The sequence below is a fragment of the Scatophagus argus genome, chromosome 21, assembly GCF_020382885.2.
Source record: "Scatophagus argus isolate fScaArg1 chromosome 21, fScaArg1.pri, whole genome shotgun sequence".
NCBI classification, from domain to species: Eukaryota; Metazoa; Chordata; class Actinopteri; family Scatophagidae; genus Scatophagus; species Scatophagus argus.
Window position 1 is genome coordinate 16,921,082 of NC_058513.1, and position 18,367 is coordinate 16,939,448.

An 18,367-nucleotide genomic window follows, 5' to 3' on the forward strand; every position below is an offset into this window, starting at 1 on the left:
ACTAAATTTAAGAGTTAATTAAAAACTGTTGTTTTAGAAGGAAATGTTCAGCTATCATGTATGGGTGTAATGTTTAGACGTTTACATACTTTTGTTCATATGAAGTATTTTATGGCTCCTCATATAACAAGCACTATTGAAGTTAAGTAAAAAGTACAATATTGTCTCTGAATTGTAGTTAGACAGAGATTAAATGGAAATAAAAGACCTCAAGTTTGTACTACAGTACAAGTAGCTGTACTTTCCTACACTCATAAACACACGTGCAAAAACACACAACTTTCTACTCATTCCAGCAGGAAGGTATATGCTGAAAGATTACACAATGCCGCAGGATCAGGGCGCACACCTTCATCTTCCTCCTCACTTCCACCCTGTCAAATTAACAGTGTGTTCTTGGGAGAGGGAGCCGCAGCAGCGTCGGGCCCACGTCGGACAGCTTGATTGAAAGGTTTCCGAGAATTCTCTAGCTTTGTTGTGCAGCTACCCCAGCGCAGCAGCCGGAGGTAATGGCTTTAGCAGGAGCAGGTACACAAAGCTCCAGTGGCCGCAGACCGGAGCTGGACAAACTTTACTGTTGACATCTGGAATTTCTTTCCCCGCTCTTACTTTTTATTTTCTTCTTCCTCTTCTCTTCTTTTTCCGCCTGCTTTTTGATTGAGGGCTGACTCGCTCGGTACAGTATCCATCACCGTAAAAGCGCCAGCCAGCTAAATATAGACATTTGTTTTCTCGTGCCCGTTCTGGCACTGCATATTTTACCACACGTGATATTATGCCCTCCACGGCTGTGGGCTTGACCGCACGCTGAACCCCGATGAGGTTTCACTGGTGCATGTACACGCAGGGTAATTATCATAATAGAGGCTGTCACTGGCAATTTATCTCACATCACGGATACTTTGTGTCTTATCATCTCTCGTCTGCTGTGGCTTTGAGAGGACAGACGCTGCATTAACTTTACTCTGCCTGAAACCTCAAAAACTGTGGTGCTTCCACATTGTTGTTATGCAGCGGATAATGTCACTTTTTTGGCTCGTCTCGCCTCAGTCTGCTGCTCTTATTATCTCCACTGCAGTGATCGCGAACTCTGGAACTTAAAAGAACACAAGTGCATACATGTGCGATTTTGTCCCAAAAGGGAAAAAGTCTAAACAACATTTTCGAGTGATTTGGCATCTCAGTGCTTCGTTTGTTTGTTTTTGTGTTTTAAGACAAATATCCAGCTTCTTTACTAGTTTAGGAGGCCGTCGCTGCTACGGTGCTCTGCTGTGAAGCTCCAGAAATGTTTTGCAGACTAAGAAACTTCACCTGACTCTCCATTGGTGTGAGTGTGAGGAGATCATTTTCATTTTCTGGGTTAAGTGTTTCGTCCTTGTGTATGCTGTTGTAGGTTGGATTTGACTTCAGGACGTTTTGTTTTGTTGTTTGGTGTCTTTTTTTTTGTATTTCTTATGCACCTGTTGGTATACATTCACAAATATTACATATTGTCAAAAATACTGGTGTTGTCAATGTCCAAAAGGTTTCCACTCAAAGGTTAGTGACTGATCAGCTTATGACCAGCTCATTCAAATATATATATTAAGGGTGTAATCAAGGCTAGAAAAAAAGTGCAGGATAATGCAAATAATTACTGAGACAAACACTAGCAGAAACACTAAAAACACACACTAAATACACACTAAAAACAGAGACACAGTCATATATACATGGACAAACTTGACAGACATGCACATGCACAGTACTTCAACCTGAAGTGGCAGTAATATACATGTGCAACACACACACAGAATGCTGTACAGACACATAAACAAAAACAGGATGTTGCTGTTCATACAGGACATCATCCTCCCGCCTTCCTCCCTGCATCCCTCCTTTTAACAGGAATCATATGAGGAATGAAAAAAAAATGTAAACACCAATGACAACCAATGACCACTGCTGGGAAATGATGTGTGTGAGGCTGTCTGTACATCCTTTATGGTGATGTTCCTTCCCTTTTTTGTGTGTTTGGGAATTTTTTTTTCCATTGCTTGTGGGTGTGCATTTTGTGTGTGTGTGTTCTTGCATACATGTTTGAAACTCTTCTTTGACATGCTTAATGTCAGTGCTACTGGGTGTAGCGCGCATGTGCTCACATGTGTTCTAGCATTCGTCCTGCTTGCGTGTGAACAGCTCCATTCCTCCGTATGGGCTGAAACTCCCCACGTTGAGCATTAGGGAGTTGTAGCCCCTGTGCTTTGGGAGTGTAAACCCCAAAGAGTCTATTCAGCGATTGAGGAAATGTTTGGCCCGGTGAGGTGTTTGTTAGCCAGGACTGATCCTGACAACGCTTCAGGGAGGGCCCTCAGTAGGCCTCTTCAAAGAGTTCCCAGCTCCCAAAGCAGGAAGTCCAGCCCTGCGCTGCTTGGAAACAAGATGAGACAGACAGGAAGGAAGGTAATCCATGAACACGCAATAACGGTACTGTCCACACACACACACACACACACACACACACACACGCACACAGGCATATCTGATCAGGTTCTCCTGACGCCCACGAAAACTGGGGTATACCGTGGACCCCACAGACATTTAGCTTGATTTATCTTGTGTTTTGTACTGCTAGTAGCCAAGGTGATCACAGACAGCTCCGTGTAGATTATTCCAGTTTCCTGTAGTGCAACTTTTTGTGTGTGTGTGTGTGTGTGTGCGCGCGCAAATATTCTAAAGGTCGCAACAGAAAGCAGCTTTGCCACAAGAACAGCACACAGCCCTGTGGCCAGAGTCTTACCTTCTAAAATAACCTGACATTTGAATGAAATTTGGTACGCTCTATCAAATATGATGGATGGGAGGTTACTGTTTGGAGCCAGGCTGAGTTATTTGTCTCCGGCAAAAGTACAAAAGCATGAGTTGCACAACACTGGAAGCAAGTGAATGTATCTGATTGTTCTTCATGGCAATAATGCTGCGTCCTGCTGCTAAGCTGTTCTGCACAACAGCTGCCTTTCAGAAAAAGATTAATGAGTAGCATTTTGTGGACCACTTGAATAAGACAAACAGCTGGGATGTAAGGTTAAAAGGTGCCTCTGCGTTGAATACATGTACATGGGTATTATGAAAGACATTAATCCACACTCTGTCTGAAATGTAAAAAATCCCGCTGACAGTTTGTCTGTATGGAGATGAACTGACTCCTCAGTGAGTGACAGTTTGGGCTTATTTCAGCTGTTCCAACTGAAAGCCACTAGAGAGCAGTCTCCAATAGATTTTCCATGCATGAAGCATTGACTCACACTGTGTCCCGGAGCTGAGTGAGAATGTGACTGGAACAAACAGTCTGATGTTGTTGCCAATGAAATCAGTAGCCTGGCTTCCACAGTCAGACCCGGCCTGGCTCATATTATACACTATGTGGTAATACTGTGGCAGCATGGAAATTACTTTTTGTGGTGTGGTGTCAGTGAGGTAAAGTTTAGCTGGTCTTTGTTGTAACGTGACCCAACATGGAAGCGGGAGACCAAGACAGCATGTTTGGGGTCAGTTCACTCAGAACTTTAGTTTACTCTTAAAACGTTTTGTCAGAGTTCACTCTGAACTCAAGTATTCAGTGGGTTTCCATCCCATTTCAAAACTTTTACCATTTAAAAAAGTTCATATATTTTCAGCTACTCTATAAAAAAAACCTGAGGAGAAAGATTTGAATGTAAAAAACTAACTTACTCAGCTGAAGTTTCAGCGCGAGAAGACTGAAAGTGGGTGAGAAATTTTCCATCAAACACACAAGGTTTGGACTATGTACAAGAAAGATGCTTGTTGTTGCTGCTAAATTCGGCTGTAATCAGTAGTTTTATACTGATAATGGATCCCATGTCTGCTTTATGTTATCGGCGCTGCTTAATGTGGTGAATTATCACCCAACTCTCTCAGATCAGTGGAGCGTTTTGGTGTCTTTCAGCTCAGTGTTTTGATTTTGCTGCCTCCGTTTGTTTTCGCTCTCTGTCATCACTCTGATTGGGCCGCTGACGGCAGGCGGCTGTTTTCAGCACATTAGCTCTGATAAAAACACCCCAACCAGCCCAGCACCAAACGGCAGGCGGGTGAACGTAGTGCAGCATTTAGCAGGTGAAAACTCCAGACCGGCACATCGTTTTATGTGGACCGCGAGAGCTCACAAAGAATATGATTTATACAGTTCTATCTTTTGAAGTACAGTGTTCATAAACTACATGTCCCAGAATGCTGTAGCAAGAAGACAAAGGTTGATGCAGAGGGATGGCAATTTAATAAGAGATGGGAAATTCAAAATGTTTGTGCTTAATGGAGACAAGCTGATATGAGTTCTTGGCTTCGAAGCAGTGCCAAAGGAATACGATTTCTGACTGCACTTTGACACCATGCTAACCTCAGCCACCAAGAAAAGCAACAGAAAGCGGAGAATTTAAAGGCACTTTGCTTTCTGAACAGAACAAGCTGTGGTGAAAGCGACACAGCAGTGAAAAGCAGATTGTGGCAGAAGTCTTTTACAGAAGGTGAGTTATTGTTGCAGAGTACGCTGAAGGTATCTGAAAATATCTTGACTGTCTGCTTGCTTTAGCTATTAATATTAAAGTTTTTTTAAAATAATGAATGCAGAGGCTGTTATATAGCATGTGAGCAAGTAGATAGATTGAGTTTGACACCTCTGACCTAAACACACTGAAATCATTTAAACTGACCAGCTGACCAACTTTTCAGACCACCTCTTCCTCTGGAGTGTTTCCTCTAAGAATGATCCATCATCTGTAATTTCAGACACATATGTTCTGGTATAAACCGGCTTTAACCTGTAAGATAGACTCTGAAAATCTGACTGTGGAAAACTGGTAAACAACTTCACAGTGTGAGATGATGAGCAGCCAAAGCCTCAGAGAGCTATAATATTCCCTCACAATAGCAAGAACCTGTTGCCAACACCTGATTCCAATCATATGTGATCATATGTGATTATTAGCACCTGTGCCCCCCCCCACCCTCTCTCTCTCTCTCTCACACACACACACACACACCAGAATAATATGCTGTAATAGCCTCAGACAAAAGGTTTTCAAGAACAGTCTGCAGATTGTTGCTAGTATTGGTATGATATTGGAACAGAAATTGTTTCTATGATGGATCGTTCAGTCAGTCAGACATCCAGACATTTTATATTAATATCTGAGCCAAGTCTTTGCAACAGAACTGTGAATAAGAAATGCTGAGTGCTGTGTTATTGTGGCCAGACATTACCCAAAGTGCCATCACTGTCTGCTTTAGAGAAGGCTCATCGTTTGCTGCCATTTGTTCATGAATTCAGACAAATTTCATGTGCTGGTTTGGCCAACATGATGGCTGTGTGGTGATGTAATGTAAGCACATCCTCAGGTTGTTTATTCATTAGCATGGACACTGAAGTAGTCAGAGTTTACACCTGGTTAAAACTATCGCAGCCCAGTCCGAGCTGAATTTACATTAATGAGTGCAGGCTGAAAACAGAAACACTCCTGAAAACAAAAAAAGACAGCAGTAACTGTTTTCGCAGTCAGAAACTCTGGCTGTGTCCTTAAAATCCAGTCCATTTGTCAGGTAATGACTGTAGGTTATACTGCTGAAAGAATTAAAAACACACCATCCATTTCACCCACATCTCACGGTGCCTGAAGCTGTTTATACACTCTATTATGCATTATAAATTGTTAATTGAAACAAGTTGTGCCTGAATAACCGCTTCCAGCCATTCAGCAGTTTACCTGGTTTCTAGCAGACCTCGTGAAAGACGGTTTATGCAGAAAATGAGGAATATGTAATGTTTTTAAGCTAACATTAACCGTTCTATTAAATAGTTACAAGCTGTTTATTTAAATGCACAGGCGCTATTTAATTTGCAGAATGCGGTTTTGTGTGCCAAACCGACAAAGAGCTCATAAAACATGGCCCGCAGGAGTGAAGGAAACCAGTAAGGAACTGGTTCCTTTCAGTCTGTTCGCTGGGCGGCAGACGGCACCTAAGGGCCACTGATGTACAGAGAAGGATCTCACTGAATCTTGGAAATAAACATTTGGTTATTAGGTTGAATTGATTCAAATAACCTCCTCCTTTTCCCCGTCACTCCATCTCAACCCCCACCCAGTCCTCCACAGGACAGTAGCAGCGGTAAGGGGCTCCCACAGTCCGGTGAGACCCAGGTGAACGTGGGGTCACTGGGGGTCGCGCTGTCAGACTCAGGAGACTGATGGAGGGCCCTAATCCTGCCAGCGTCACAAAGATGGATCAGATGAAAACACACACACACACTCACTCATACACTGTCACACACACATTCTTGCAAAATGCTTGAAAATGCTTATTTAGAAATGCAAAGACACACTCATGTAACAACAGAGCAATATTTTACAAAAGATATGTGTGCACATATAAACTTTCTTACAGTTTTTTTTTCTTATTTAATCCTTTCACTTTGTTTCACACACGCACACACACACACACACACACACACACAGCGGTAGACTGACAGAAACAGGTTGTCGGCAGGGTGAGGGGAGATGTGACTCATCTCCAGCTCGTTTATCCTCTATCTGTGGAGTGCATGGCTGAGTCCAAACACTCTCACTCTTTTAGAAATAGAGCTGTGGACACGCTCGCACGCACGTCATTATTACTGAAACATTTTGAAACTTAATGTAAAAGAAATGAGTCATCATACAAAGCACATTTCAGCAAAAGGCTGGTGTTATGCTTATTTTTCTCACTGTCTGCAAATCCAGCGAGGAGACCAAAACATGTTAGTCAGCCTCTCAGTGCTTTCAGCCCCAAAACCTCGTGTTACTAATGGGAACTGTGAGGACTGCTGTCAGCTGCAGATGAAAACACATTTGGTTCATCAATGAACATTGAGAGTTTTGTGTTTCAGGCTGACGTAAAATAGAGTGTGTCCATGGTAACAAAGGAGCACGTCGCCCAGCGTGGCTCATTAAAGTTTCTATATCACAAAGGGAAGAGACATGTCAGACTCCGTATATGCAGACAGTACTTGTTAAGTCACATCACTTCAGGAGCTGGTTTTGGTCTTGCTCCAGAGCTCAGTTTGAAGGCATCCCAACACTGCTGACCTTTGAGTGAATAAAGAACTGGAGGAAGTTGTTGCTATCTGTGCTACACCGGCAACTTTTATTTAACCTCTTCTGCTGGAACTTTTTCTGCTCTTCATTGAAGCTCCTTGTTGAACAAAATAATGAGAGCAAAATGCCGGAGCACAGTTTAAAATAGTAGTGAGGACGTCCGAGGTTTTGTGATGAGCGTTTGGTTGTTCCCAGCTGGCTGTGTTGTGTTTGTGGTTGTCCTGTAGCTTACCAACTGCAGGAAGTCACTACCCAGAGACCCCCAGCTTAATTATTCTGTTCTACTTTCCGGTTTGATGAGGCCTTTATTTTATATAACATCCAAAACCTGATTGAGACTTTTACATATCTGTGAGACACACACACACACACACACACTCTCACTGATGTATATTTTCACAGCAGACACACACTCTAATTCATACTGACACACAGATGGCCCCTGGTCTGACCACAAATGTAGTGTAACCTCTGCTCCCTGCGGTGCGACCAGGGCTCAGACTGCCAGTAAAAGCGAGGGATGCTTCATGGCTTAACAATTCGCTTGGTAAATGGAAAGGGTTTGGTGTGTGACCTCAAACACTCTCTTTTTCTGCCTCTCTGTTGGACTTTTTTTCCTCTCGTTCTGTCCACTCCTGGTCTTGTTGGTTTTCACTTAATCTGATTTTTCTCTTGGCCTCCTTTTACGTCTTGTGTTTCTTTTTTTTTCATTTGTCTTTTTGGTAGTGGATGTCTCAGTCAGTTTTGTTTATTTCTTTAAGCCTCTTCTTTTTTGTCCACTCTTTGTCTTGAACCGTTTTATGGTAACTGAATGCAACACATACAAAAGAGGGTCGGAACAAATTACAGATACAGGGTCATTTTATTTTACTTTCTAGCCTGTTTCTGTCTTTCTTTCTGGCTGGGAAAAAGTCACCGGCAGAGGTATAAGACAAGTTCTCCCTTTCAGTTCCCCTTTATTTGTTTATTTTTCAAATCTCATATTTTCTGTTTTCTTTCTTCTCCAAATCTCTAAGTCTTCTGTCCTTCTGAATGCCATCACTGGAGGTGTGATCCACCTTCCCCTCCAGTCTGAGAGGTCAGGAGCAAAGTGAGGACACACGAGGAAGGCAAACCTCAGCTCACAAATATGAGCAGTATGAAGGACACTGCATTTCTGTAAAGTGTGGTTCAGTGGGTTTACTGGGTAACGGATACGCTCAAACTGAGTCCAGGTTTTGGTTTAGCCAAAATGTTTTAATGTTACTAGAGACATTACTTCATAGTGAAGTGGCTTCTCTCGTGAGCAGCCTGCAGAGATTAAAGATTAGTGATTAGAAAATTGAATAAGTACAACTCTGCTGATCCAAATGTGGTTCATCCACATGTGGCTTCTGTCACCCACAGTTGCTACTGCTTTCTTAGTGTCTCAGCAAGGAGGACAACACACATATATAAAAACATTATAGTGCAGTCCCTCAGCCACAGCGCTTGCTAGGAGAAAGTATTAGCTTGTGTTCTTGAGGTATGGCTCTGAAATTTCATCTTGTGTTTCTCCAAAGTGAGAAAACCTCAAGAGGTGCGAGATCCTGCACGGCCAATATCAAATCCAGTCCTCCTATCACCTCAAAAACAATAACCAGGTGGATTTGGGTGTGTAGCATAAATGTGCATGCACACACACAGAGTCATAAAAAAAGAGAAAGAGGACTTTTCAGATTGGAGAGGACAGGCAGGGATCAGGGTTGCAGAGGGAAGTGGTTAGGAGTAACGTTCCTCTAAAGGGTGCCACAAAAGGAACTAAATTGGGTGTCAGAAAGCACTAAGGAGCTGAAATAAGCCGGGGTCCCCAGCTCTCATGCGAGTGGGTGCTCGCTTTATATTTTACGGACAATGTCCCTTTAAAAAGTCCCACGTCTGGAAAGCCCATTAGATGTGCATATAAAATTTCCCCTGTGATTAATAGTTGATGAGGCAGGGTTGGTTGGAGGGTACTACCAACATGTGGCCGGCAGGGCTCCTCCTCTGCAATCTCACGTTACACTCCATAAACTTGCCACTCTTTCCCACCTATACGTTTAAAAAGGAGGAGGGCTCACTTGTCAAGAATGCCTTAGAAGAGTTGTGAAAACAGCCAGCCCGAGAAGGGGAGTCATGCAGTTGCGGATGCAGCTCTCCCGCCGAGCCACAAGCCAGTCAGATCAGTCAGGCAGAGGGGAAAGTGTGTGAGAGTGTGTCAGGACCGGAGGCTCCAGAGGACGTCACACACACTCCCAGAGAGAGAGGGAAACACGCTGCCACAGGAAGGCGTCTATCCTCACGCGTTCTGGGCTGTGGAAGAGTCAACAGCCTCTGACAGAAGTGAGTATTCCTGAGGTGGATGCAGTGAGACGATGATGTGCATTTAGTCAGCTCAAGTGGATTTTTGTCAAGATCTGACAAATACGCAGGGTTCCAGTCTTAACTGACTTTCTGAGAGAGCGGGGAGGGGGGTTTAACTCCTCTGCAAGGGACAGACTCGTGATAAGACGCTAATCAAGATCGTGTGAGGCGTTATTTCATCACCATGGATCAGCCGGCCAGCAGCTGCATGCGGAGCGCCCACCCCAGCAGCCCGATCTGGGGCTGCATGAGAAACCCTCACTCAGGGGTCTCTGGAGCCAACCTGCAGTCGCCCTACCAGCAGGCCCCTTTCTCCCTCCACCAGAAGCCCGAGTTCCTGGCCTACACAGACTTCACCAGCTCCTGCCTGGTGCCGAGTGCGCCCCACACAGCCTACCCCCGCGATGACAGACTGTACCAAGAGAGCCAGGGGGGTTACCAGAGAGCCGACTGGCAGTTCAACCCCTGCGAGACGCGGGTGAGAGTGCCCGACGCCTGCCCGCCCGTCGTCGCCCCCGTAGCAGTTGGCGCCGCTGGAGGTGGAGGGCCTGAGCTGGACAGTGTAGGGGGAGACAGGCTGCCAGGGGTCGTGCCGGGCTGCCTGGACGGAGAGTACTCGCCACAGAGCGTGGCGTCCGCCGACTCGGACAAGAAGAGCTCCAGTAAGAGGAAGAGAGATGTCACAGGTGAGTCAGGGTGCACTGGGATAGATGGGATTCATCTGGGGTGTGTCTGTTTTTGGGGGAAAAGAAAGAGCGTGCAAAAACTCACCACAGGAGGAAAACGTGCAGAAATAAAATGCACATTTGGGATTATTAAAAAGTGATAAGACACAGTCCTCTGTCTGCTGTATGCGGGGGTATATGGTGATGGATACTCAGGGAGGAAACATGGAAATGTGCCAGGGCAGCAGCAGAGCTCTTGATCTGACAAATAATAAAAATGAAAAAACAAATACTAACTCCATCTTTTTGCCAAAAGTCTGCACACAGGTGTAAAAATACAGCACCATTGTTTCTCCAGTTAAAGTTGAGTAAATATTTCTACAGCGCCTTGTGTCACAGCTGGCAATGAGACAAATCTCCTCTCTATTTCCTCACCAAATTGGTCCTAAAGCAACATTCTCACCAGATTGTTATGCGAAGGGTAAGTAGGTGACAAGACTTTTGTGTTCAAGGCCCACACTTTAAGTAGCAGTTGCATCCTCTTATTGTTCAAGGGCTTTCAAAAGGCTGAGCTGATTAATGGGGCATGTGAACGTTTGATTGCGCCGCTGCATCCGTTGGAAGTCGCCTATTGTTTTATAACAGTGTGCCCGTGTTCGGGATGATGGCGAATGATGATGGCAAAATGACATCAGTCCTCTGTGGGGAAAAGTGCATCACAGGTGCTTCAGATTGCGTTATTTAATATCGATCTTTAAGCCTCAGAAGCGAATTTGTGAAAATATTATTGAATTTTCACCTAAAACTACCGACAAGACAAAGTTGGTTGTGCACAAAATCATTTTCGGTGATTATTTTCACGTGTTTCGTCAAAGACAAGAGAGGCAAAATAAGATCACATTACACACAGTTCTCAGTAATGTCCTCACTTATCCTTCTTAATGTTCTGAGTGTTGTTGTACTGAAAAAGTATCGTTGCTTTTTGATTACAGTGCAAGTTATTCTTCAGATCATATTTCAGTACTTGCTAATAGGAAGGAAAAGTAAGTGATATCCATAAGGAACTAATTAGTTAACGTGAACACCGAGAGCGACGGGCTAAATGAAACATTCATGTTTGAAGTGGACCTAAAGGTGTAAAAGTTTTAACTCGGGCCGAATGAAAATAAAAGCACATCTGGAACGTCCGCGTTTCATCTGTGAAAACCGTTCAGCCTGTTTACTTTGTTTTCTGCACGGAGGTGATGGTTTGTGCACTGAGATATTTGCACCTTAAATCAGTCTGGCCTGAACAGTTTTTTTTTCTTGATATTTTAAGTGAGATTTTGTGAACAGGATGGAAACGAATCTAGCAGATGGGTGGAATTTGCTCCATCTTGACACCTCAGATTTTGTCATCTGACCCGACCACAACTTCTTCTCTCTGATCATCTTTTTGGCCCGAACAAAACAAACCTTATCTGATTATTAAGAGCAATGGATAATTATTTGGACAATGTCTGCAACTGTCTCATTTAAGAGGATGGTGAAGAAGTAAGGACCCCCACCACCTCCCCCCTCCGTTTCTTACCTTATTGTAACCTCCACTCACTCCACTGAAAACATGCCAGACCACGTCTGGTAAAATCACTCCGCCTGTGAGCCCACTTTTTGCATTCTTATCCATTGACATTTTCCTGTCGTTAAGCCGTAACACAATCTCCCACTGAGTGCATGCAACATGTCTGACCACTACATCAGTTCTCGGTTTGAGAAGAGAGCCATTCAGTGCATTGCACTGGTAGAAGAGCATATATTAGGAAAATGTCCTGAAGGCATTCGCATTACAGACAGAGCTGCTGTACAGTCTGCGTATTTTTTTACAGATATGGAAATGTGGTGCACATAAGGTGATGTTTCCAAAGCCATCAACTCCAACTGCTATCTGACATTAACTTTAATCCAAAGTTTAACCAGTAATTCAGTCAATACGGGACAGCATGTTACAGGGACGTTCATGTATGCTAAAAATACTAACAGCAAAGAAACAAGTTGCTTGTTATTATTATCATTATCATTATTATTAATAATGATAATAATAATTATTATTAATTAATTTATGTAATCATTGGAAAGTGAGGTTTTAAAGTGTTAATGAAAGTGTTCAAAGACCGTGCATTATATGTAATTCAAGCATACATTATGTATCTGAAAACAGATCCTGATTATAAAAATAACGTAAGGAGGTTAAAATAAAGTGTAAAACACGCTCACGTGTAATTTTAACCTCCTGGGGTTTTTGCTCTAAAACGATCACTAATTTACAACGGCTTTAATTCAGTCCTGATGAAGACAAACTGCTTTTGCACCATCCACCCGAAAAGGCACCAAATGTTGTTTGTCTTTGGGACCCCGCTGAGTGCAGAAGCCTTTTCCCCACAAGTTTATGGTCTCTGGCTGCGCTGGATATTTATTGGGGGCCTGTTTAGTGAGGAGCAGCATGTGCCCTGCCAGGTGTTCAGTAACTAAACCTGACGCAGCTCCAGACCAGACCTGACGAAGGCCAAGCGGCACACTCAACGCAGCGCGACAGTAATGACACACACACACACACACACACACACACGTCCTGGTCCTGGTCTGCCCGGTCACATCTGGCCCAGGTCCTGCAGTCCATTTCACATTCTGGTCCGCTGCTTTGGCAAGCGCCGAGCAAAACTTCTCACTCTGACAAATTAGAACCATTTTCTAGAGGTTACATCAGCTGCTGGTGTCGCTACTAATGCATAATTATTACCCAAAGTCTTTCCCTTTTAATGCTCAGGAGAGGTTTGACTTAAAGTTAGATCAACTAGCTTTCATTTATGATTATTGTGCTAAATGAGGTTTCAAATTCTGCTATTTCCTGGGAAGTATGAAGGCATGGGAATCTATAAATCTTAGCAATGAAACACGCAGCTCTTGTCTTGCAAGGGCTGCGATGATGACGCTCGCAGTTTTAATACTGAACCGTCAGCGTGGTTCAAACCTCGTTCATTGGTGGACACCCGAACGCCACTTTCATAGAGATATCTCAGGCTTTTCCCTGACGTATTTGCTGTCATGTAAAAATGAGTTAATGTGAATCTCACCTTCAGTGCTCCGGAGGGAAATCTTCACACGCACACACACACACACACACACACACACACACACACACTCACCCACGTAACGCTCAGACCTGGACACATCCGCACCTTTGTTCTTTTGTTAGAGGCTTTAACGATGTTCCGCTGCATTCCTCTCCTAACTCGGTCCCTCTGCGGCTGGTTTGGTGGCCCCCTGCCCTGTGCAGACATGCTCTCTCACACACACCACAAACCAACGGTCAAATGCGCAAATTTGTACTCGCTTGCACGTAAACAGCTGAATAAAAGGCAGAACGCAGGCAGAAATGCACCCGTGCAGATGTGGAGACTCGCTGCACATGCTGCAGGTGAACCGGACTCGTAAGCTCAGGTCAGGGTGGTCTCTTTTTAAAGGGCTGGTTTTGGTGTTTACTATATGAGGGGCCTCCCATTAAAGAGTCTTTGGAGTTGTGGTTTGTTGGTTGGAAGGGTCCTTAAGGTCTGTTTAATAGTCAGCTGGAGGCTGGTCACAAAATGACTGGAGAGCTAATTCAAATCAGATTAGCTGTGTATAAAAAAAGGAAACAGAAGAAGAAGAAGAAAGAACACAGGAGAGCCTGTTGATTAGAATGAAAAGTATCGCGACCACCTTCAAAACATGTCATATTTAATATATTTCATACAAATATGATGAGCAAAGTAAAATTTGTACACACCTACAATGTGTTCATCTGCCACCCAGCAGCCTGAGCAGGCCACCACACCTGAAACTGCACTGATTTCTCCGGCTTTCTGTGTCTCTCCAGACATCCAGGAGTCCAGTTTTAAGGTGGACTCCAGCTGCAAGGCCCGCAAAGAGCGCACGGCGTTCACCAAGGAGCAGCTGAGGGAGCTGGAAGCCGAGTTCACCCACCACAACTACCTGACCAGGCTCCGCCGCTACGAGATCGCCGTCAACCTGGACCTCACAGAGCGACAGGTACAGCAGCCCCTGCCTCACACACGGTCCCCACGAGGACGGGAAAATACATTATCATCATCATCATTACAACATATTAACTCTTCTGTTCGCAGGTTTCTTTTCGTTCTTGTTTCTGTTTCGAGTCAAGTGTCATATCAGTCCCCACCAAAAATGCAAAATCTGGCGGAAGTGTTTCTTACAAATAGTAAAAAAGAAAAAGAAAAAAAAATAGTAAAAGTTTCCAAAATTAAAAGTTTTGTTTTTCCCGAGTGCATAAGAATCATCCACCAGTGACTTTTCTCCTTTTCTGCTTTTTCCAGCTGCAAATTCCATGTTAAAATGTTACCAGAAAAACAACTCACATGTTTTGCTTTCTGTGTACGTAAAATAGAAAAATGTGACAAAATAAATAAAACAAATAAATTCTTTAACATTCATTACGTATGTACGGTGTACGGTTCTCCAAATGTCTCTCTTCCCACTTTAAGCTGCATTTTATTACAACTGATAATAATAATGCAAGCACACAATTAAATTAAGTTTTTTCCACAACATTGCTCATCCTGCGGGATGTCGCGCCGCAGTGGGCTGCAGCTCCAGACTTGTTGAAATCGGGCGAGCGCTTGTCGATGCTGCTGGATGAAACCCCAGTCTGCCTGTCGGGCCCAGCGTCCCAGCTCCTCCTAATGAGGCCACGGTGCCACGGTGACCACACATGCTGCCGTCTGCTCCTAAATCTATTTCCCAGACCTCTGGAACGCTCGCGCTCTCGAACAGACAGACGCACGGCCAGGTTCCATCTTTACTCTGAGCTCCCACTGCAGCTCGCCGCCTTTTTCCAGCTCATCCTACACGCTTTGGCGCTTCGCCGACCTTTCAGTCAGTCGCGATGAGCAGAAAAACTCGGAGACGAGGAGGCTCCAGTATGTGGGAGCAGATTCATCTGAATCCCACAGTTGCGGATTCCTGCCTGCTTAGTGGGATGTGCAGAGGTCACCCAAAACTTCTCCCTGAAGAGAGAAAAGGCTGCACTCATCTTAGAGCTTGCGTTTAGTTTAACACTTTATATTGTATGATCATTATTATCAGCTTTTCAGGGAGTTAGAGAAAGAGCTTTGAGCTTAGTGTTGCTGCATAATCCAGCATAATTCTGTATTATTACATGAGTATATCATATTTTCCTTCAACAAATCCCATCAAAAGTCTGAATCCAACCAGCCTGCTTCACACTGACAACATATCAACACCCTGAGCATCCAAAGCCTCGTGCATCTTGCTCCATTGTTGTGCTGAAGTGATGCACTGGACGACTCGTTCCTTGGCTGTGGTGAACACCGGTGCATCGTTAGCTGGTTTACAAAAGTAAACCACACAAAAGTGACCTGACTGTTAAAGATTCAAGTCTTTGAGGTCAGACAGGGAAGCGCAGTCTGACAGGCGACACATAAACTACTGATTAAATCTCAAACATTCATATCATTTCATCTGCTATATGAGGGAGGGCTGTATGATGACCCAAGCAGCAGATTTAATTTGACGTTAAGCCTCGTGTCAGTATTGAATTAACGCATCACGTTTATTTGGCCTGGCTTGTCTAAAAGCAGTGAATGTTGTCCGTCACAGACTTAACGGGCCCTGGCTTGTTGTCCTCTTAATTCCCAGGAAGTGTTTTTGCTGCCATTCTTGGCCGTGTAGTTAAAGCATGATATCACTCTCGTTTCGGCGCGGTGCAGTGACACAGATGAGTACTACTACACACTGCGAGTACATCCTGTGTAGGCTGACATCCTGATAGTTGACTCCTTTGACCTGCTGTCCATACGATACTCTCCGCCTGCATTTGCAGAGGGGTTTCTTTTTGAGCCAGAAGCTGATAATCCAGGCTCCCAGCAAGGCCAGCGCACACACAGCCGGGTTCTGCACTGCGCTGGGAGATTTGTGAGGGATTATTTGTCTGTTTTTCTGCTGACCGTGTTGTAAATTTTGCTATAAAAATTGGAAAACAGAGAGAAAAGCCACAGTGATCCTGTTACAGGCTCAGACTCGGTGAAGAAATGCATCCTGCAGTCTGAGTGTTATGTGGTATTTACCGTTTTAACTCTCTGTGTTGAGTATTTAATTTGCTGCTTTGGTGTGCAGCTAATGATTATTTACAGAATCTGATCATTATTTTATCAATTAAACTTCCTCAACTATTTGTTCTATAAAATGTAGGAATTTTTCCACAGCGAAGTCTTCAACTTGTTTTATGTGACCAGCAGTCCCAAACCCAAAGATTCTCACTCTGCTGTCATAAAAAATGGCAAGTATTGAGAGGCTGCAAAGAGATTCTTTAAATCTCTGCTTAAAAATTCAGTTATTAGATTAAAATAGTTGGCAGTAATTTTCTGTCGATCCACCATCTCTAAATTCATTGCGTTTTGTCTGAGCTCAGGTTTTCCTCAGTGTTTTTGTGCTTTCATGCTGACGCTCAGTAAAACGTGTAAACAGACGTTAACTTGGCTCTTTCAGCATTTTGACGCAGCGTTTCCTGTACGTCTCTGCCTCAGGTCAAAGTGTGGTTTCAGAACAGGAGGATGAAGTGGAAGAGGGTGAAGGGAGGACAGTCGTCTTCGCCCAACGACCTGGAAAACGACGACATGGACTCCGCCGCCTCGCCCAGCTCCGAGTGAACAAAGGAGGGTCGACTCTGTGAAACAGGAGATGCAGAAAACCCCGGAGAGGCTGAGCTGAGGCGGACGTCGGTGCAGCACAATGCAGCCGTCACTCATTTCTTTGGAAAGCTGCCGGGAATCAAACTCACTTTGACTCCCTGGAAGAAATCACTGAGCGTCTCCTTTGCTGTTGTAAATAGTCGATTTGTGTCCGTAATGAACTGCGTTTTGATCCACTTTTGATTGATACTCTGTTCGAGAGGCCTCCCCTTGTTGCATTGTCTGTGTTTGAACATGATCAGTGACGTTGTCGATCGGTGGCAGCAGCTGTAAGGCCGCTGACGACACATGAGCCCGTGATGTGATTGTGTTCGAGTGCATCCAGTTCCTCCGGTTCCAGTTTTGTAATCATGGCCTGTGACGCTTCACTACAACCACCTGGGAAAACTCAGACTGCACGAGTGTTGCCAAGCCGTAAGTGCCTCCGAATCAGACGATTTTGTTTCTTTCATTTGTCAGTTGTTTTATTTTATTATTATTATTTTTTTTTGTCCTAGAATGCTGTTTTATTTTCTGTCAAGCCTTTTTTTTTTACTCTTCTTTTTTATACATGTTGAATGTTATTGATAAAACACAGATGTTGTCTGTTTCTGCAAATAGAATAAATCATCTGCTGCAAAATGGGGAAAATATCTCGATAATTTCTTCCACCCGTGACAGCTGGGTTGTGATTGGACGGTACAGTAGGTCGATCTGTGTTCTTGGCTCGTGGTTTCGTCACGTGTGGATCTTTCGGTCAGACGTGACAATTGCTAAGAAAAAAAAAAAAACATTAACTGAGGAGAAGTTTGCTCCCACTTGCTTTGGATGTTGGCAGCTGACATCAAAGGTAATCTCTGTGTGTGTGTGTGTGTGTGTGTGTGTGTGTGTGTGTGTGTGTGTGTGTGTGTGTGCCTGGCTCCATGGATATGCCGCCTGTGTCTCAGGTTATTTTTGAGCGATTCAGACAGCCCTGATGTTGTGCTTATTGATGTCTGTTTCCTTTGCTGGAAAAACAGCCGAGCAGCCAGCGGTTTGTTGACGTGATTGACATGAAAATCGTGACATATTTTTGTGCCAAAGCCAGAAAGGATCAAAGGATTGATTTAAGGGATTGCCCTTTGTCAGCACACAGAAAGAACGACGTCCAAACTGCCAGATTTTTTTTTGTTGTTTTTTTATTTATTTATTTTTTGCAACATGACAAACATTAAAGTTGCACAAATCCGTTGTTTAAAACGAGCAGCCGATGTGAACGGACTTAGTCGCAGTTACAGGCTCACCTCTCTGCTGTATGGAGCGTTTTAGCATCTTGCAGCTCCTTGGTTTTGTTGTTTTGCCTCACCAACAGCTTAAAGTAGAATCAACACTGGAGCCAGCAGAGGCGCATCTCCAAAGGAAAGCTGCTGGATGGAGATATGGACAACTGTTTGCTAATATGTCCATTTTATGGTGAAAATATGTCAAATGGCCTCAG

The 18,367-nt window shown here is 44.0% G+C and overlaps 1 protein-coding gene across 2 annotated transcripts in view; it reads left to right on the forward strand.

The window, feature by feature from the left end:
- The window catches only part of meox1 (mesenchyme homeobox 1), a 59,473-nt gene extending 41,932 nt beyond the window's left edge, over positions 1-17,541 (forward strand). The window contains exons 1-4 of one of the 2 annotated variants that reach the window (XM_046377796.1): positions 7,295-9,464; positions 9,554-10,171; positions 14,043-14,215; positions 16,747-17,541. In XM_046377796.1, the coding sequence (XP_046233752.1) occupies positions 9,670-10,171; positions 14,043-14,215; positions 16,747-16,869 (798 nt within the window). In that variant the 5' untranslated portion in view covers positions 7,295-9,464; positions 9,554-9,669 and the 3' untranslated portion in view covers positions 16,870-17,541. Of the gene's footprint in view, positions 1-7,294; positions 10,172-14,042; positions 14,216-16,746 lie in introns of those variants that run through there. The other variant, XM_046377795.1, reaches the window with a different exon arrangement.
- The last annotated feature ends 826 nt before the right edge of the window (positions 17,542-18,367 follow it).